A 15,260-nucleotide genomic window follows, 5' to 3' on the forward strand; every position below is an offset into this window, starting at 1 on the left:
TCTACACTCTAACCACTAGGCCACCTCTACACTCTAACCACTAGGCTACCCTGCCACCTCTACACTCTAACCACTAGGCTACCCTGCCCCCTCTACACTCTAACCACTAGGCTACCCTACCACCTCTACACTCTAACCACTAGGCTACCCTGCCGCCTCTACACTCTAACCACTAGGCTACCCTGCCCCCTCTACACTCTAACCACTAGGCTACCCTACCACCTCTACACTCTAACCACTAGGCTACCCTGCCCCCTCTACACTCTAACCACTAGGCCACCTCTACACTCTAACCACTAGTCTACCCTGCCACCTCTACACTCTAACCACTAGGCTACCCTGCCACCTCTACACTCTAACCACTAGGCTACCCTGCCACCTCTACACTCTAACCACTAGGCTACCCTGCCCCTCTACACTCTAACCACTAGGCCACCTCTACACTCTAACCACTAGGCTACCCTGCCCCCTCTACACTAACCACTAGGCTACGCTACCACCTCTACACTCTAACCACTAGGCTACCCTGCCGCCTCTACACTCTAACCACTAGGCTACCCTGCCGCCTCTACACTCTAACCACTAGGCTACCCTGCCACCTCTACACTCTAACCACTAGGCTACCCTGCCACCTCTACACTCTAACCACTAGGCTACCCTGCCACCTCTACACTCTAACCACTAGGCTACCCTGCCCCCTCTACACTCTAACCACTAGGCTACCCTGCCCCCTCTACACTCTAACCACTAGGCTACGCTACCACCTCTACACTATAACCACTAGGCTACCCTGCCGCCTCTACACTCTAACCACTAGGCTACCCTGCCGCCTCTACACTCTAACCACTAGGCCACCCTGCCGCCTCTACACTCTAACCACTAGGCCACCCTGCCGCCTCTACACTCTAACCACTAGGCTACCCTGCCGCCTCTACACTCTAACCACTAGGCTACCCTGCCGCCTCTACACTCTAACCACTAGGCTACCCTGCCGCCTCTACACTCTAACCACTAGGCTACCCTTCCGCCTCTACACTCTAACCACTAGGCTACCCTTCCGCCTCCACACTCTAACCACTAGGCTACCCTGCCGCCTCCACACTCTAACCACTAGGCTACCCTGCCGCCTACACTCTAACCACTAGGCTACCCTGCCGCCTCTACACTCTAACCACTAGGCTACCCTGCCGCCTACACTCTAACCACTAGGCTACCCTGCCGCCTCTACACTCTAACCACTAGGCTACCCTGCCGCCTCTACACTCTAACCACTAGGCTACCCTGGCGCTCTACACTCTAACCACTAGGCTACCCTGCCGCCTCCACACTCTAACCACTAGGCTACCCTGCCGCCTCTACACTCTAACCACTAGGCCACCCTGGCGCCTCTACACTCTAACCACTAGGCCACCCTGCCGCCTCTACACTCTAACCACTAGGCTACCCTGCCACCTCTACACTCTAACCACTAGGCTACCCTGCCGCCTCTACACTCTAACCACTAGGCTACCCTGGCGCCTCTACACTCTAACCACTAGGCTACCTGCCACCTCTACACTCTAACCACTAGGCTACCCTGGCGCCTCTACACTCTAACCACTAGGCTACCCTGGCGCTCATTCCATGGAGGGCTTTGTGTCTGCAGGTTTTTCCTTTTCCTACACCTAGAAAACCAGGCGAGGGGAGTTATTTCCTTAATTCATCAATCAAGCACAAGGAAGGAGCAAAAACCCGCAGATATTCGTCCCTCTGCAGAATGAGTTTTACACGGATGTGATCTGTTAACAAAGTGTCATAAAATAACACCTCTCTTCTGGGGAGTTGAATATTCAGAGGGGATCAAGACCGGAGGAGGGAGAGACCGAATCAAGACCAGAGGGGGTGGGGGGGGTCAAGACCAGAGGGGGGTGGGGGGTCAAGACCAGAGGGGGGATCAAGACCAGAGGGGGATGGGGGGTCAAGACCAGAGGGGGGTGGGATCAAGACCAGAGGGGGTGGGATCAAGACCAGAGGGGGTGGGATCAAGACCAGAGGGGGGTGGGGGGTCAAGACCAGAGGGGTGGGATCAAGACCAGAGGGGGTGGGGGGGGTCAAGACCAGAGGGGGTGGGATCAAGACCAGAGGGGGGGTGGGAGGGATCAAGACCAGAGGGGGGATCAAGACCAGAGGGGGGTGGGGGGGGGGTCAAGACCAGAGGGGGTGGGGTCAAGACCAGAGGGGGTGGGATCAAGACCAGAGGGGGTGGGGGGATCAAGACCAGAGGGGGGTGGGGGGTCAAGACCAGAGGGGGTGGGATCAAGACCAGAGGGGGGGTGGGATCAAGACCAGAGGGGGGTGGGGGGTCAAGACCAGAGGGGGTGGGATCAAGACCAGAGGGGGATCAAGACCAGAGGGGGGGGGGGTCAAGACCAGAGGGGGGTGGGATCAAGACCAGAGGGGGGTGGGGGGGGGGGGTCAAGACCAGAGGGGGTGGGATCAAGACCAGAGGGGGGTGGGGGGTCAAGACCAGAGGGGGGCCAAGACCAGAGGGGGGTTGGGGGGGTCAAGACCAGAGGGGGGTGGGGGGTCAAGACCAGAGGGGGTGGGGGGTCAAGACCAGAGGGGGGTGGGGGGTCAAGACCAGAGGGGGGATCAAGACCAGAGGGGGGGGGGGGGTCAAGACCAGAGGGGGTGGGATCAAGACCAGAGGGGGGGGGGGGGGTCAAGACCAGAGGGGGTGGGATCAAGACCAGAGGGGGTGGGGGGTCAAGACCAGAGGGGGGTGGGATCAAGACCAGAGGGGGGGGGGGGGGCAAGACCAGAGGGGGTGGGGGGTCAAGACCAGAGGGGGTGGGATCAAGACCAGAGGGGGGGGGGTCAAGACCAGAGGGGGGTGGGATCAAGACCAGAGGGGGGGTCAAGACCAGAGGGGGGTGGGGGGTCAAGACCAGAGGGGGGTGGGGGATCAAGACCAGAGGGGGGTGGGGGGTCAAGACCAGAGGGGGGGTCAAGACCAGAGGGGGGTTGGGGGGTCAAGACCAGAGGGGGGTGGGGGGGTCAAGACCAGAGGGGGTGGGGGGTCAAGACCAGAGGGGGGTGGGGGGTCAAGACCAGAGGGGGTGGGATCAAGACCAGAGGGGGGTGGGGGGGGTCAAGACCAGAGGGGGGTGGGATCAAGACCAGAGTGGGGGTGGGGGGGTCAAGACCAGAGGGGGGTGGGATCAAGACCACAGGGGGTGGGATCAAGACCACAGGGGGTGGGGGGGGTCAAGACCAGAGGGGGTGGGATCAAGACCAGAGGGGGGTGGGGGGTCAAGACCAGAGGGGGGTGGGATCAAGAACAGAGGGGGGGTGGGGGGGTCAAGACCAGAGGGGGGTGGGATCAAGACCGGAGGAGGGAGAGACCGAATCAAGACCAGAGGGGGTGGAGGGAATCAAGACCGGAGGAGGGAGAGACCGAATCAAGACCAGAGGGGGGTGGGGGGAATCAAGACCAGAGGGGGGTGGGGGGATCAAGACCGGAGGAGGGAGAGACCGAATCAAGACCAGAGTGGGGGGTGGGGGGAATCAAGACCGGGAGGAGGGAGAGACCGAATCAAGACCAGAGGGGGGGGGGGGATCAAGACCAGAGGGGGGTGGGGGGTCAAGACCAGAGGGGGGTGGGATCAAGACCAGAGGGGGGGGGGGGGTCAAGACCAGAGGGGGTGGGATCAAGACCAGAGGGGGGTGGGGGGTCAAGACCAGAGGGGGGGATCAAGACCACAGGGGTGGGATCAAGACCACAGGGGGGTGGGGGGTCAAGACCAGAGGGGTGGGATCAAGACCAGAGGGGGTGGGGGGTCAAGACCAGAGGGGGTGGGATCAAGAACAGAGGGGGGTGGGGGGTCAAGACCAGAGGGGGGTGGGATCAAGACCACAGGGGGTGGGATCAAGACCACAGGGGGTGGGGGGTCAAGACCAGAGGGGGTGGGATCAAGACCAGAGGGGGTGGGGGGTCAAGACCAGAGGGGGGGGGATCAAGAACAGAGGGGGGTGGGGGGGTCAAGACCAGAGGGGGGTGGGATCAAGACCGGAGGAGGGAGAGACCGAATCAAGACCAGAGGGGGTGGAGGGAATCAAGACCGGAGGAGGAGAGACCGAATCAAGACCAGAGGGGGGTGGGGGGAATCAAGACCAGAGGGGGGTGGGGGGATCAAGACCGGAGGAGGGAGAGACCGAATCAAGACCAGAGGGGGTGGGGGAATCAAGACCGGAGGAGGGAGAGACCGAATCAAGACCAGAGGGGGGTGGGGGGATCAAGACCAGAGGGGGGTGGGGGGGGGTCAAGACCAGAGGGGGTGGGATCAAGACCAGAGGGGGGTGGGGGGTCAAGACCAGAGGGGGGTGGGATCAAGACCAGAGGGGGGTGGGGGGTCAAGACCAGAGGGGGGGGATCAAGACCAGAGGGGGGTGGGGGGTCAAGACCGGAGGGGGTGGGGGTCAAGACCAGAGGGGGGTGGGATCAAGAACAGAGGGGGTGGGGGGTCAAGACCAGAGGGGGATCAAGACCAGAGGGGGGCGGGATCAAGACCAGAGGGGGTGGGGGGGGGGTCAAGACCAGAGGGGGTGGGATCAAGACCAGAGGGGTGGGATCAAGACCAGAGGGGGGGTGCGGGGGGTCAAGACCAGAGGGGGTGGGATCAAGAACAGAGGGGGGTGGGGGGTCAAGACCAGAGGGGGGGGTGGGATCAAGACCGGAGGAGGGAGAGACCGAATCAAGACCAGAGGGGGGTGGGGGGATCAAGACCGGAGGAGGGAGAGACCGAATCAAGACCAGAGGGGGGTGGGGGGAATCAAGACCAGAGGAGGGGGTGGGGTGGATCAAGACCAGAGAGGGGGTGGGGGGATCAAGACCAGGGGGTGGGATCAAGAACAGAGGAGGGGTGGGGGGGGATCAAGACCAGAGGGGGTGGGGGGAATCAAGACCAGAGGGGGCGAGACCGACCAAGGTCTCAGTCTCGCTTCGGCCCCCACCCTCTAGTCTCGATTCGGTCTCCCCACCCTCCAGTCTCGAAGAGGTCTCCCCACCCTCCAGTCTCGAAGAGGTCTCCCCACCCTCCAGTCACACACACACACAACCACGCACACACACATATACACACATACACAACCACACACACACACACACACACAACCCCACACACACACACACACACACACACACACACACACACACACACACACACACACACACACACACACACACACACACACACACACACACACACACACACACACACACACACACACACACACACACACACACACACAACAACAACCACGGATACACACACACACACAACCACGGATACACACACACCAACTGTGTTTAACTCACCTTTCACGAGCACCTTGGGGACTTTGGTGTGGCTGGCGCAGAACGCACTGTAGATCTTAAACCGATCTGCATAGTACAGGAAGGAACCTCCTAGAGAGAAGAGGATTTTCTGACAAGGAGAGGAGAGAGTCGTGGTTATACAATGTGTTTTGGTAGCGGAGGAGAGGAGAGAGTCGTGGTTACACAATGTGTTTTGGTAGCGGAGGAGAGGAGAGAGTCGTGGTTACACAATGTGTTTTGGTAGCGGAGGAGAGGAGAGAGTCGTGGTTATACAGTGTGTTTTGGTAGCAGAGGAGAGGAGAGAGTCGTGGTTATACAATGTGTTTTGGTAGCGGAGGAGAGGGTCGTGGTTATACAATGTGTTTTGGTAGCGGAGGAGAGAGTCGTGGTTATACAGTGTGTTTTGGTAGCAGAGGAGAGGAGAGGAGAGAGTCGTGGTTATACAATGTGTTTTGGTAGCGGAGGAGAGGAGAGAGTCGTGGTTACACAATGTGTTTTGGTAGCAGAGGAGAGGAGAGAGTCGTGGTTATACAATGTGTTTTGGTAGCGGAGGAGAGGGTCGTGGTTACACAATGTGTTTTGGTAGCGGAGGAGAGAGTCGTGGTTACACAATGTGTTTTGGTAGCGGAGGAGAGGAGAGAGTCGTGGTTACACAATGTGTTTTGGTAGCGGAGGAGAGGAGAGAGTCGTGGTTACACAATGTGTTTTGGTAGCGGAGGAGAGGAGAGAGTCGTGGTTATACAGTGTGTTTTGGTAGCAGAGGAGAGGAGAGGAGAGAGTCGTGGTTATACAATGTGTTTTGGTAGCGGAGGAGAGGGTCGTGGTTATACAATGTGTTTTGGTAGCGGAGGAGAGAGTCGTGGTTATACAGTGTGTTTTGGTAGCAGAGGAGAGGAGAGGAGAGAGTCGTGGTTATACAATGTGTTTTGGTAGCGGAGGAGAGGAGAGAGTCGTGGTTACACAATGTGTTTTGGTAGCAGAGGAGAGAGTCGTGGTTATACAATGTGTTTTGGTAGCGGAGGAGAGGGTCGTGATTACACAGTGTGTTTTGGTAGCGGAGGAGAGGGTCGTGGTTACACAATGTGTTTTGGTAGCGGAGGAGAGGAGAGAGTCGTGGTTATACAGTGTGTTTTGGTAGCAGAGGAGAGGAGAGAGTCGTGGTTATACAATGTGTTTTGGTAGCGGAGGAGAGGGTCGTGGTTATACAATGTGTTTTGGTAGCGGAGGAGAGAGTCGTGGTTATACAGTGTGTTTTGGTAGCAGAGGAGAGGAGAGGAGAGAGTCGTGGTTATACAATGTGTTTTGGTAGCGGAGGAGAGGAGAGAGTCGTGGTTACACAATGTGTTTTGGTAGCGGAGGAGAGGGTCGTGGTTACACAATGTGTTTTGGTAGCGGAGGATAGGAGAGAGTCGTGGTTACACAATGTGTTTTGGTAGCAGAGGAGAGAGTCGTGGTTATACAATGTATTTTGGTAGCGGAGGAGAGGAGAGAGTCGTGGTTACACAATGTGTTTTGGTAGCAGAGGAGAGAGTCGTGGTTATACAATGTGTTTTGGTAGCGGAGGAGAGGGTCGTGATTACACAGTGTGTTTTGGTAGCGGAGGAGAGGGTCGTGGTTACACAATGTGTTTTGGTAGCGGAGGAGAGGGTCGTGGTTACACAATGTGTTTTGGTAGCGGAGGATAGGAGAGAGTCGTGGTTACACAATGTGTTTTGGTAGCAGAGGAGAGAGTCGTGGTTATACAGTGTGTTTTGGTAGCGGAGGAGAGGAGAGGGTCGTGGTTACACAATGTGTTTTGGTAGCGGAGGAGAGAGTCGTGGTTACACAATGTGTTTTGGTAGCGGAGGAGAGGGTCGTGGTTACACAGTGTGTTTTGGTAGCGGAGGAGAGGGTCGTGGTTATACAATGTGTTTTGGTAGCGGAGGAGAGGGTCGTGGTTACACAATGTGTTTTGGTAGCGGAGGAGAGGGTTGTGGTTACACAATGTGTTTTGGTAGCGGAGGAGAGGGTCGTGATTACACAGTGTGTTTTGGTAGCGGAGGAGAGGGTCGTGGTTATACAGTGTGTTTTGGTAGCGGAGGAGAGAGTCGTGGTTATACAATGTGTTTTGGTAGCGGAGGAGAGGAGAGGGTCGTGGTTATACAATGTGTTTTGGTAGCGGAGGAGAGGAGAGGAGAGGGTCGTGGTTATACAGTGTGTTTTGGTAGCGGAGGAGAGGAGAGGAGAAAGTCGTGGTTATACAGTGTGTTTTGGTAGCGGAGGAGAGGAGAGGGTCGTGGTTACACAGTGTGTTTTGGAAGCAGAGGAGAGGAGAGGGTCGTGGTTATACAGTGTGTTTTGGTAGCAGCCTGACAGTTAAAATGCCAGATGTGGGTTTGACACTCGTTCCAGCCAGGCTGTTTTTTGGATCCAAGCAGAGCCTTATTTAATTTAAGGAAGCATGTTATTTTGTTGTTCCAGGAAGAGCCCTCTTTCACTCGAGGCAGGCTGTTATTTTGCTGTTTGAGGCAGGATGTTATTTTGTCGTTCGAGGCAGGCTGTTCTTTTGTCGTTCGAGGCAGGATGTTATTTTGTCGTTCGAGTCAGGATGTTATTTTGTTGTTCCAGGAAGAGCCCTCTTTCACTCGAGGCAGGATGTTATTTTGTCGTTCGAGGCAGGATGTTATTTTGTCGTTCGAGGCAGGATGTTATTTTGTCGTTCGAGGCAGGATGTTATTTTGTCGTTCGAGGCAGGATGTTATTTTGTCGTTCGAGGCAGGCTGTTCTTTTGTCGTTCGAGGCAGGATGTTATTTTGTCGTTCGAGGCAGGATGTTATTTTGTTGTTCCAGGAAGAGCCCTCTTTCATTCGAGGCAGGCTGTTATTTTGCTGTTTGAGGCAGGATGATATTTTGTCGTTCGAGGCAGGATGTTATTTTGTCGTTCGAGGCAGGATGTTATTTTGTCGTTCGAGGCAGGATGTTATTTTGTCGTTCGAGGCAGGATGTTATTTTGTCATTCGAGGCAGGATGTTATTTTGTCGTTCGAGGCAGGCTGTTATTTTGTCGTTCGAGGCAGGCTGTTCTTTTGTCGATCGAGGAAGGGTGTTCTTTGGTTCGAGGCAGGCTGTTATTTTCTCGTTCAAGGCAGGCTGTTATTTTGTCGATCGATCGTTCGAGGCAGGCTGTTATTTTGTCGATCGAGGCAGGCTGTTATTTTGTCGATCGAGGCAGGATGTTATTTTGTCGATCGAGGCAGGCTGTTATTTTGTCGATCGAGGCAGGCTGTTATTTTGTCGATCGAGGCAGGCTGTTATTTTGTCGATCGAGGCAGGCTGTTATTTTGTCGATCGATCGTTCGAGGCAGGATGTTATTTTGTCGATCGAGGCAGGCTGTTATTTTGTCGTTCGAGGCAGGATGTTATTTTGTAGTTCGAGGCAGGCTGTTATTTTGTCGATCGAGGCAGGCTGTTATTTTGTCGATCGATCGTTCGTTGCAGGCTGTTATTTTGTCGATCGAGGCAGGCTGTTATTTTGTCGATCGAGGCAGGCTGTTATTTTGTCGTTCACGGCAGGCTGTTATTTTGTCGTTCACGGCAGGCTGTTATTTTGTCGATCGAGGCAGGATGTTATTTTGTCGATCGAGGCAGGCTGTTATTTTGTCGATCGAGGCAGGCTGTTATTTTGTCGATCGAGGCAGGATGTTATTTTGTCGATCGAGGCAGGATGTTATTTTGTCGTTCGAGGCAGGCTGTTATTTTGTAGTTCGAGGCAGGCTGTTATTTTGTAGTTCGAGGCAGGCTGTTATTTTGTCGATCGAGGCAGGATGTTATTTTGTCGTTCGAGGCAGGCTGTTATTTTGTAGTTCGAGGCAGGCTGTTATTTTGTAGTTCGAGGCAGGCTGTTATTTTGTAGTTCGAGGCAGGATGTTATTTTGTAGTTCGAGGCAGGATGTTATTTTGTAGTTCGAGGCAGGCTGTTATTTTGTAGTTCGAGGCAGGGTGTTATTTTCTCGTTCGAGGCAGGCTGTTATTTTGTCGTTCGAGGCAGGCTGTTCATTTTTTTTTTGTACCTTGAACTGGTCCACTCTCTCCAGCTTCTCCAGGTCTGGAACCAATCTGGTCCCGTCTTCTAGAGTCTTCAGGAATTCCACCTGGAACTCCACCATCTCAGGCAGGTTCCCAATCAGAATGTCCAGCTGGAGACGCACAAAAGCAAAGAAAGGAAATGTATTATATCCCAATACATCAATGAATTACATACAAGCTCAAGAGTCCAATTAAATTGAGAGCTATGCATCCCAAAATGGCATCCTACTAACTATGTAGTGCACTATTTCTGTGCACTAGATAGGAGATAAGGCTGCATTCTGGCCGCAGCAGTGAGGGTGTTGAAGTGAGGAGATCCTATTAAACCAATAGAACCATCTGTGTCCCATCAACATCACAGTGTCACTTTCTCTTCTCTCTTTAAACATCCTCCTCTCCCTCCCTCCCCCGCTCTCGTCCTCCTCCTCTCCTCTCCCTCCCTCCCTCTCTCTCTCTCGTCCTGCCTCCCCCGCTCTTGTCCTCCCCCTCTCTTGTCCTCCCCCTTGTCCTCCCCTTTGTCCTCCCCTCTCTCCCTCCCTCCTCTCTCGTCCTCCTCTCTCTCGTCCTCCCTCTCTCTCGTCCTCCCTCTCTCGCGTCCTCCCTCTCTCTCTCGTCCTCCCTCTCTCTCGTCCTCCTCTCTCTTCGTCCTCCCTCCCTCGTCCCCCTCTCTCTCGTCCTCCTCTCTCTCTCGTCCTCCCTCTCTCTCTCGTCCTCCTCTCTCTCGTCCTCCTCTCTCTCGTCCTCCCTCTCTCTCGTCCTCCCTCTCTCTCGTCCTCCCTCTCTCTCGTCCTTTCCCTCTCTCTCGTCCTCCCTCCTCCTCTCTCGCCCTCCCTTCTCTCGTCTCCCTCTCTCGTCCTCCCTCTCTCTCTCTCGTCCTCCCTCTCTCTCTCTCGTCCTCCCTCTCTCTCTCGTCCTCCCTCTCTCTCTCTCGCGTCCTCCTCTCTCTCTCTCTCGTCTCTCCCTCTCTCTCTCGTCCTCCCTCTCTCGTCCTCCTCTCTCTCGTCCTCCCTCTCTCTCGTCCTCCCTCTCTCTCGCCCTCCTCTCTCTCTCGTCCTCCTCTCTCTCTCCCTCCCTCTCTCTCGTCCTCCCTCTCTCTCGTCCTCCTCCCTCCTCCTCTCTCTCGTCCTCCCTCTCTCTCGTCCTCCCTCTCTCTCGTCCTCCTCTCTCTCGTCCTCCTCTCTCTCTCGTCCTCCTCTCTCGTCCTCCCTCTCTCTCTCGTCCTCCCTCTCTCTCGTCCTCCCTCTCTCTCGCCCTCCCTCTCTCTCTCGCCCTCCCTCTCTCTCGCCCCCTCTCTCTCGTCCTCCCTCTCTCTCGTCCTCCCTCTCTCTCGTCCTCCCTCTCTCTCGTCCTCCCTCTCTCTCGTCCTCCCTCTCCTACACGGTTACGCAACAGCCGTTCTGAGAAACATTTTAGTAGCAGATACATTTAAGCTACAGAATGGATTCCCTGTGTGTGTATGGATTATGTGTGTATGTGTATGTGTGTGTATGTGTCTGTGTGTGTGTGTGTGTGTGTGTCTGTGTGTGTGTGTGTGTGTCAGTCATACCTCATCCTGAGTGAGGCAGGTCTCCTTCTGTAGTGGGGTTAAATACCTCCCGATGAGACAATGAAGATCCTGTGTAGACAAGAGTGAATCAGGCCTTGATTAGAGTGCTGAACACAAAACAGACACACACTGACAAGGATAGTTAAATAAAGGTGAAATAAAATAAATAAATAAAATGGATATATACATACACTGACAGGGAGAATATAATACACTCGGGTTTAAATGGCAGATTTACCATCTCTGATCACAACCAAGGTATTCAACTGTACTATACACCAACAGTGTTGAATTAAAATAATACTGTTCCTAATCACATGTTAAGATCCTTTATTCTCTGACTGGGTTTGTTAAAGTATTATGACATCTCTGTCAAGTAATATCTCCGTTTCCAGTTAGATCAGATTACATAATAATATCTCTGTTTCTAATTAGATCAGATTACATATTAATATCTCTGTTTCCAGTTAGATCAGATTACATATTAATATCTCTGTTTCCAATTAGATCAGATTACATATTAATATCTCTGTTTCCAGTTAGATCAGATTACATATTAATATCTCTGTTTCCAGTTACATCAGATTACATATTAATATCTCTGTTTCTAGCCAGATCAGATTACATAATAATATCTCTGTTTCTAATTAGATCAGATTATATATTAATATCTGTTTCTAGTTCGATCAGATTACATATGTATTGAGGTTATATTGTGGGTTTTCTTTGATATCTCAGAGCTTTTTGTAACCCAGTTATAATACTGTAATATGTATTGCTTTGATATATTCTGTAACCCAGTTATACAATATACTACGTATTGCTGCGATCTGTAACCCAGATATAACTCTGCCCAGTCACATTTGTCCTGTACAGAATGGGGTTGGCAGTATGTCTGTCAAGTCTGCCATTTGTCCTGTACAGAATGGGGTTGGCAGTATGTCTGTCAAGTCTGCCATTTGTCCTGTACAGAATGGGGTTGGCAGTATGTCGGTCTGCCATTTGTCCTGTACGGAATGGGGTTGGCAGTATGTCTGCCTGCCATTTGTCCTGTACAGAATGGGGTTGGCAGTATGTCTGCCTGCCATTTGTCCTGTACAGAATGGGGTTGGCAGTATGTCTGCCTGCCATTTGTCCTGTACAGAATGGGGTTGGCAGTATGTCTGTCTGCCATTTGTCCTGTACAGAATGGGGTTGGCAGTATGTCTGTCTGCCATTTGTCCTGTACAGAATGGGGTTGGTAGTATGTCTGTCTGTCAGTCTGCCATTTGTCCTGTACAGAATGGGGTTGGCAGTATGTCTGTCTGCCATTTGTCCTGTACGGAATGGGGTTGGCAGTATGTCTGTCTGCCATTTGTCCTGTACGGAATGGGGTTGGCAGTATGTCTGTCTGCCATTTGTCCTGTACGGAATGGGGTTGGCAGTATGTCTGCCATTTGTCCTGTACAGAATGGGGTTGGCAGTATGTCTGCCATTTGTCCTGTACAGAATGGGGTTGGCAGTATGTCTGCCATTTGTCCTGTACAGAATGGGGTTGGCAGTATGTCTGCCATTTGTCCTGTACAGAATGGGGTTGGCAGTATGTCTGCCATTTGTCCTGTACAGAATGGGGTTGGCAGTATGTCTGCCATTTGTCCTGTACAGAATGGGGTTGGCAGTATGTCTGCCATTTGTCCTGTACAGAATGGGGTTGGCAGTATGTCTGCCATTTGTCCTGTACAGAATGGGGTTGGCAGTATGTCTGCCATTTGTCCTGTACAGAATGGGGTTGGCAGTATGTCTGCCATTTGTCCTGTACAGAATGGGGTTGGCAGTCTGTCTGCCATTTGTCCTGTACAGAATGGGGTAGGCAGTCTGTCTGTCTGTCTGTCTGTCTGTCTGTCTGTCTGTCTGTCTGTCTGTCTGTCTGTCTGTCTGTCTGTCTGTCTGTCTGTCTGTCTGTCTGTCTGTCTGTCTGTCTGTCTGTCTGTCTGCAAAGGGCAAGTGTCAGATGCATCTGAATTCTTCACTTGAAGACACACACACACACAACCCCCATCCATACCCCCACCACAACCAACACAATAGATGTAGTACTGACTTTAACATAGGTGCGTTCGGTCTCCACCAGCTCACAGATGACTTTGCGTAGCTTGTCGGCGTCGGAGAGCTGACGGGTGCCGGTGGCGGGCGGAGGGACGGGCGACTCCAGGCTGGGGGAGGAGGAACTTGTCGCACACTCAGACGGATTCATGTCATGGAGACTGCGGCAGAATGCTGCAACCTGCTCCGTACTCTACAGAGGGAGAGAGAGAGAAAGAGAGAGGGGGATGGAGAGGAGAGAGAGGTATGGAGAGGAGAGAGAGGGATGGAGAGGAGAGAGGGATGGAGAGGAGAGATAATAAGGTAGAGATGGAGAGGAGAGAGAGGGAAGGAGAGGAGAGAGAGGAGAGAGAGGGATGGAGAGGAGAGGGAGAGAGAGGAGAGAGAGGGATGGAGAGGAGAGAGGGAGAGAGAGGGAGAGAGGGATGGAGAGGAGAGAGAGGGAGAGAGGAGAGAGAGGGAGAGAGGGATGGAGGAGAGAGAGGGAGAGAGGGGGAGAGAGAGGAGAGAGAGGGAGAGAGAGGGATGGAGAGGGATGGAGAGGAGAGAGCGGGAGAGAGAGGGATGGAGAGGAGAGAGAGGGATGGAGAGGAGAGAGAGGGATGGAGAGGAGAGAGAGGGATGAGAGGAGAGAGAGGGATGGAGAGGAGAGAGAGAGGGATGGAGAGGAGAGAGAGGGAGAGAGAGGGATGGAGAGGAGAGAGAGGGAGAGAGAGAGAGAGAGAGGAGAGAGAGGGAGAGAGAGGGATGGAGAGGAGAGAGAGAGGGATGGAGAGGAGAGAGAGGGAGAGAGAGGGATGGAGAGGAGAGAGAGGGAGAGAGAGAGAGAGGAGAGAGAGGGAGAGAGAGGGATGGAGAGGAGAGAGAGGGATGGAGAGGAGAGAGAGGGATGGAGAGGAGAGAGGGATGGAGAGGAGAGAGAATGAGGTAGAGATGGAGAGGAGAGAGAATGAGGTAGAGATGGAGATGAGAGAGAGGGATGGAGAGGAGAGAGGGAGGGGGATGGAGAGGAGAGAGAGGGATGGAGAGGAGAAAGATAGAGAGGGATGAAGAGGAGAGAGAATGAGGTAGAGAGAGAGAGAGGGATGGAGAGGAGAGAAATGGAGAGAGAAAATTAGAGATGGAGAGAGAGAAAATGAGAGATGAGATGAGAGAGAGATGGAAAGGAGAAAGAGGGATGGAGAGAGAATGAGGTAGAGAGATAGAGAGAAAATGAGAGATGGAGAGAGAGAAAATTAGAGAAAATGAGAGATGGAGAGAGAGATGGAAAGGAGAGGGAGACAGAGAGAGAGACAGAGAGTGATGAGAGAGAGAGCGTGATGGAGAGAGAGAGAGGGATGGAGAGGAGAGAGAGAGAGAGAGAGAGAGAGAGAGAGAGAGAGAGAGAGAGAGAGAGGGATGAGAGAGAGAGGGAGAGAGAGTGATGAGAGAGAGAGACAGAGAGTGATGGAGAGAGAGAGCGTGATGGAGAGAGAGAGAGGGATGGAGAGGAGAGAGAGAGAGAGTGATGGAGAGAGAGAGACAGCGAGTGATGGAGAGAGAGAGCGTGATGGAGAGAGAGAGAGGGATGGAGAGGAGAGAGAGAGAGAGGGATGGAGAGAGAGAGACAGAGAGTGATGGAGAGAGAGGGGGAGAGAGGAGAGAAAATGAGTAAGACTACTTTGTACCTCAGTCCTGCAGGCGATGGAGGGAGGGATCAGAAGAACAGATGAATAAAGAGGACAATCTGTTTACATCAGCCACATCCTTCCGCGCGCTCTCTCTCTCTCTCTCTCTCTCTCTCCCCTCTCTCCCCTCTCTCTCTACCTCTACCTCCTGATCAGTCTCTTCGAGGCAGGCAGGAGGGAGGAAAGTATGTACAGGTTTCCTTCAGTTCCTCCAACTCTGAGGCCGTCTGGCATGATTAGTATATTGATCTCTCTCCTCCTTGCAGCGGGGAGAGGCAGGATGGAGAGAGGTTTTACAGAGAGGCAGGATGGAGAGATGGAAAGGGAGCTTTAAAAAAATCATTTTGCACTCATTCGTCTATTTTTGGCCTGTCATAAATCTCTCTCTCTCTCTTGTCTCTGATGATCTCTCTCTCTCTCTTGTCTCTCTCTATTGATCTCTCTCTCTCTCTCTCTCTCTCTCTCTCTCTCTCTTTTACTGATGATATTGATCTCTCTCTCTCTCTCCTTGTGTTTTCCTGATGATATTGATCTCTCTCCTGATG

General features: G+C 53.2%; 1 protein-coding gene across 1 annotated transcript in view; it reads right to left on the reverse strand.

The window, feature by feature from the left end:
- LOC123992479 (rho guanine nucleotide exchange factor TIAM1-like) overlaps positions 1 to 14,833 on the reverse strand; it is a 32,277-nt gene extending 17,444 nt beyond the window's left edge. The window contains 5 exon segments of the mRNA XM_046293645.1: positions 5,357 to 5,465; positions 9,405 to 9,530; positions 10,967 to 11,035; positions 13,047 to 13,241; positions 14,716 to 14,833. Of these exon segments, the coding sequence (XP_046149601.1) occupies positions 5,357 to 5,465; positions 9,405 to 9,530; positions 10,967 to 11,035; positions 13,047 to 13,199 (457 nt within the window). The 5' untranslated portion in view covers positions 13,200 to 13,241; positions 14,716 to 14,833.
- Positions 14,834 to 15,260: the final 427 nt, after the last annotated feature.

The sequence above is a fragment of the Oncorhynchus gorbuscha genome, linkage group LG13 (genome assembly GCF_021184085.1).
Source record: "Oncorhynchus gorbuscha isolate QuinsamMale2020 ecotype Even-year linkage group LG13, OgorEven_v1.0, whole genome shotgun sequence".
Lineage (NCBI taxonomy): Eukaryota > Metazoa > Chordata > Actinopteri > Salmoniformes > Salmonidae > Oncorhynchus > Oncorhynchus gorbuscha.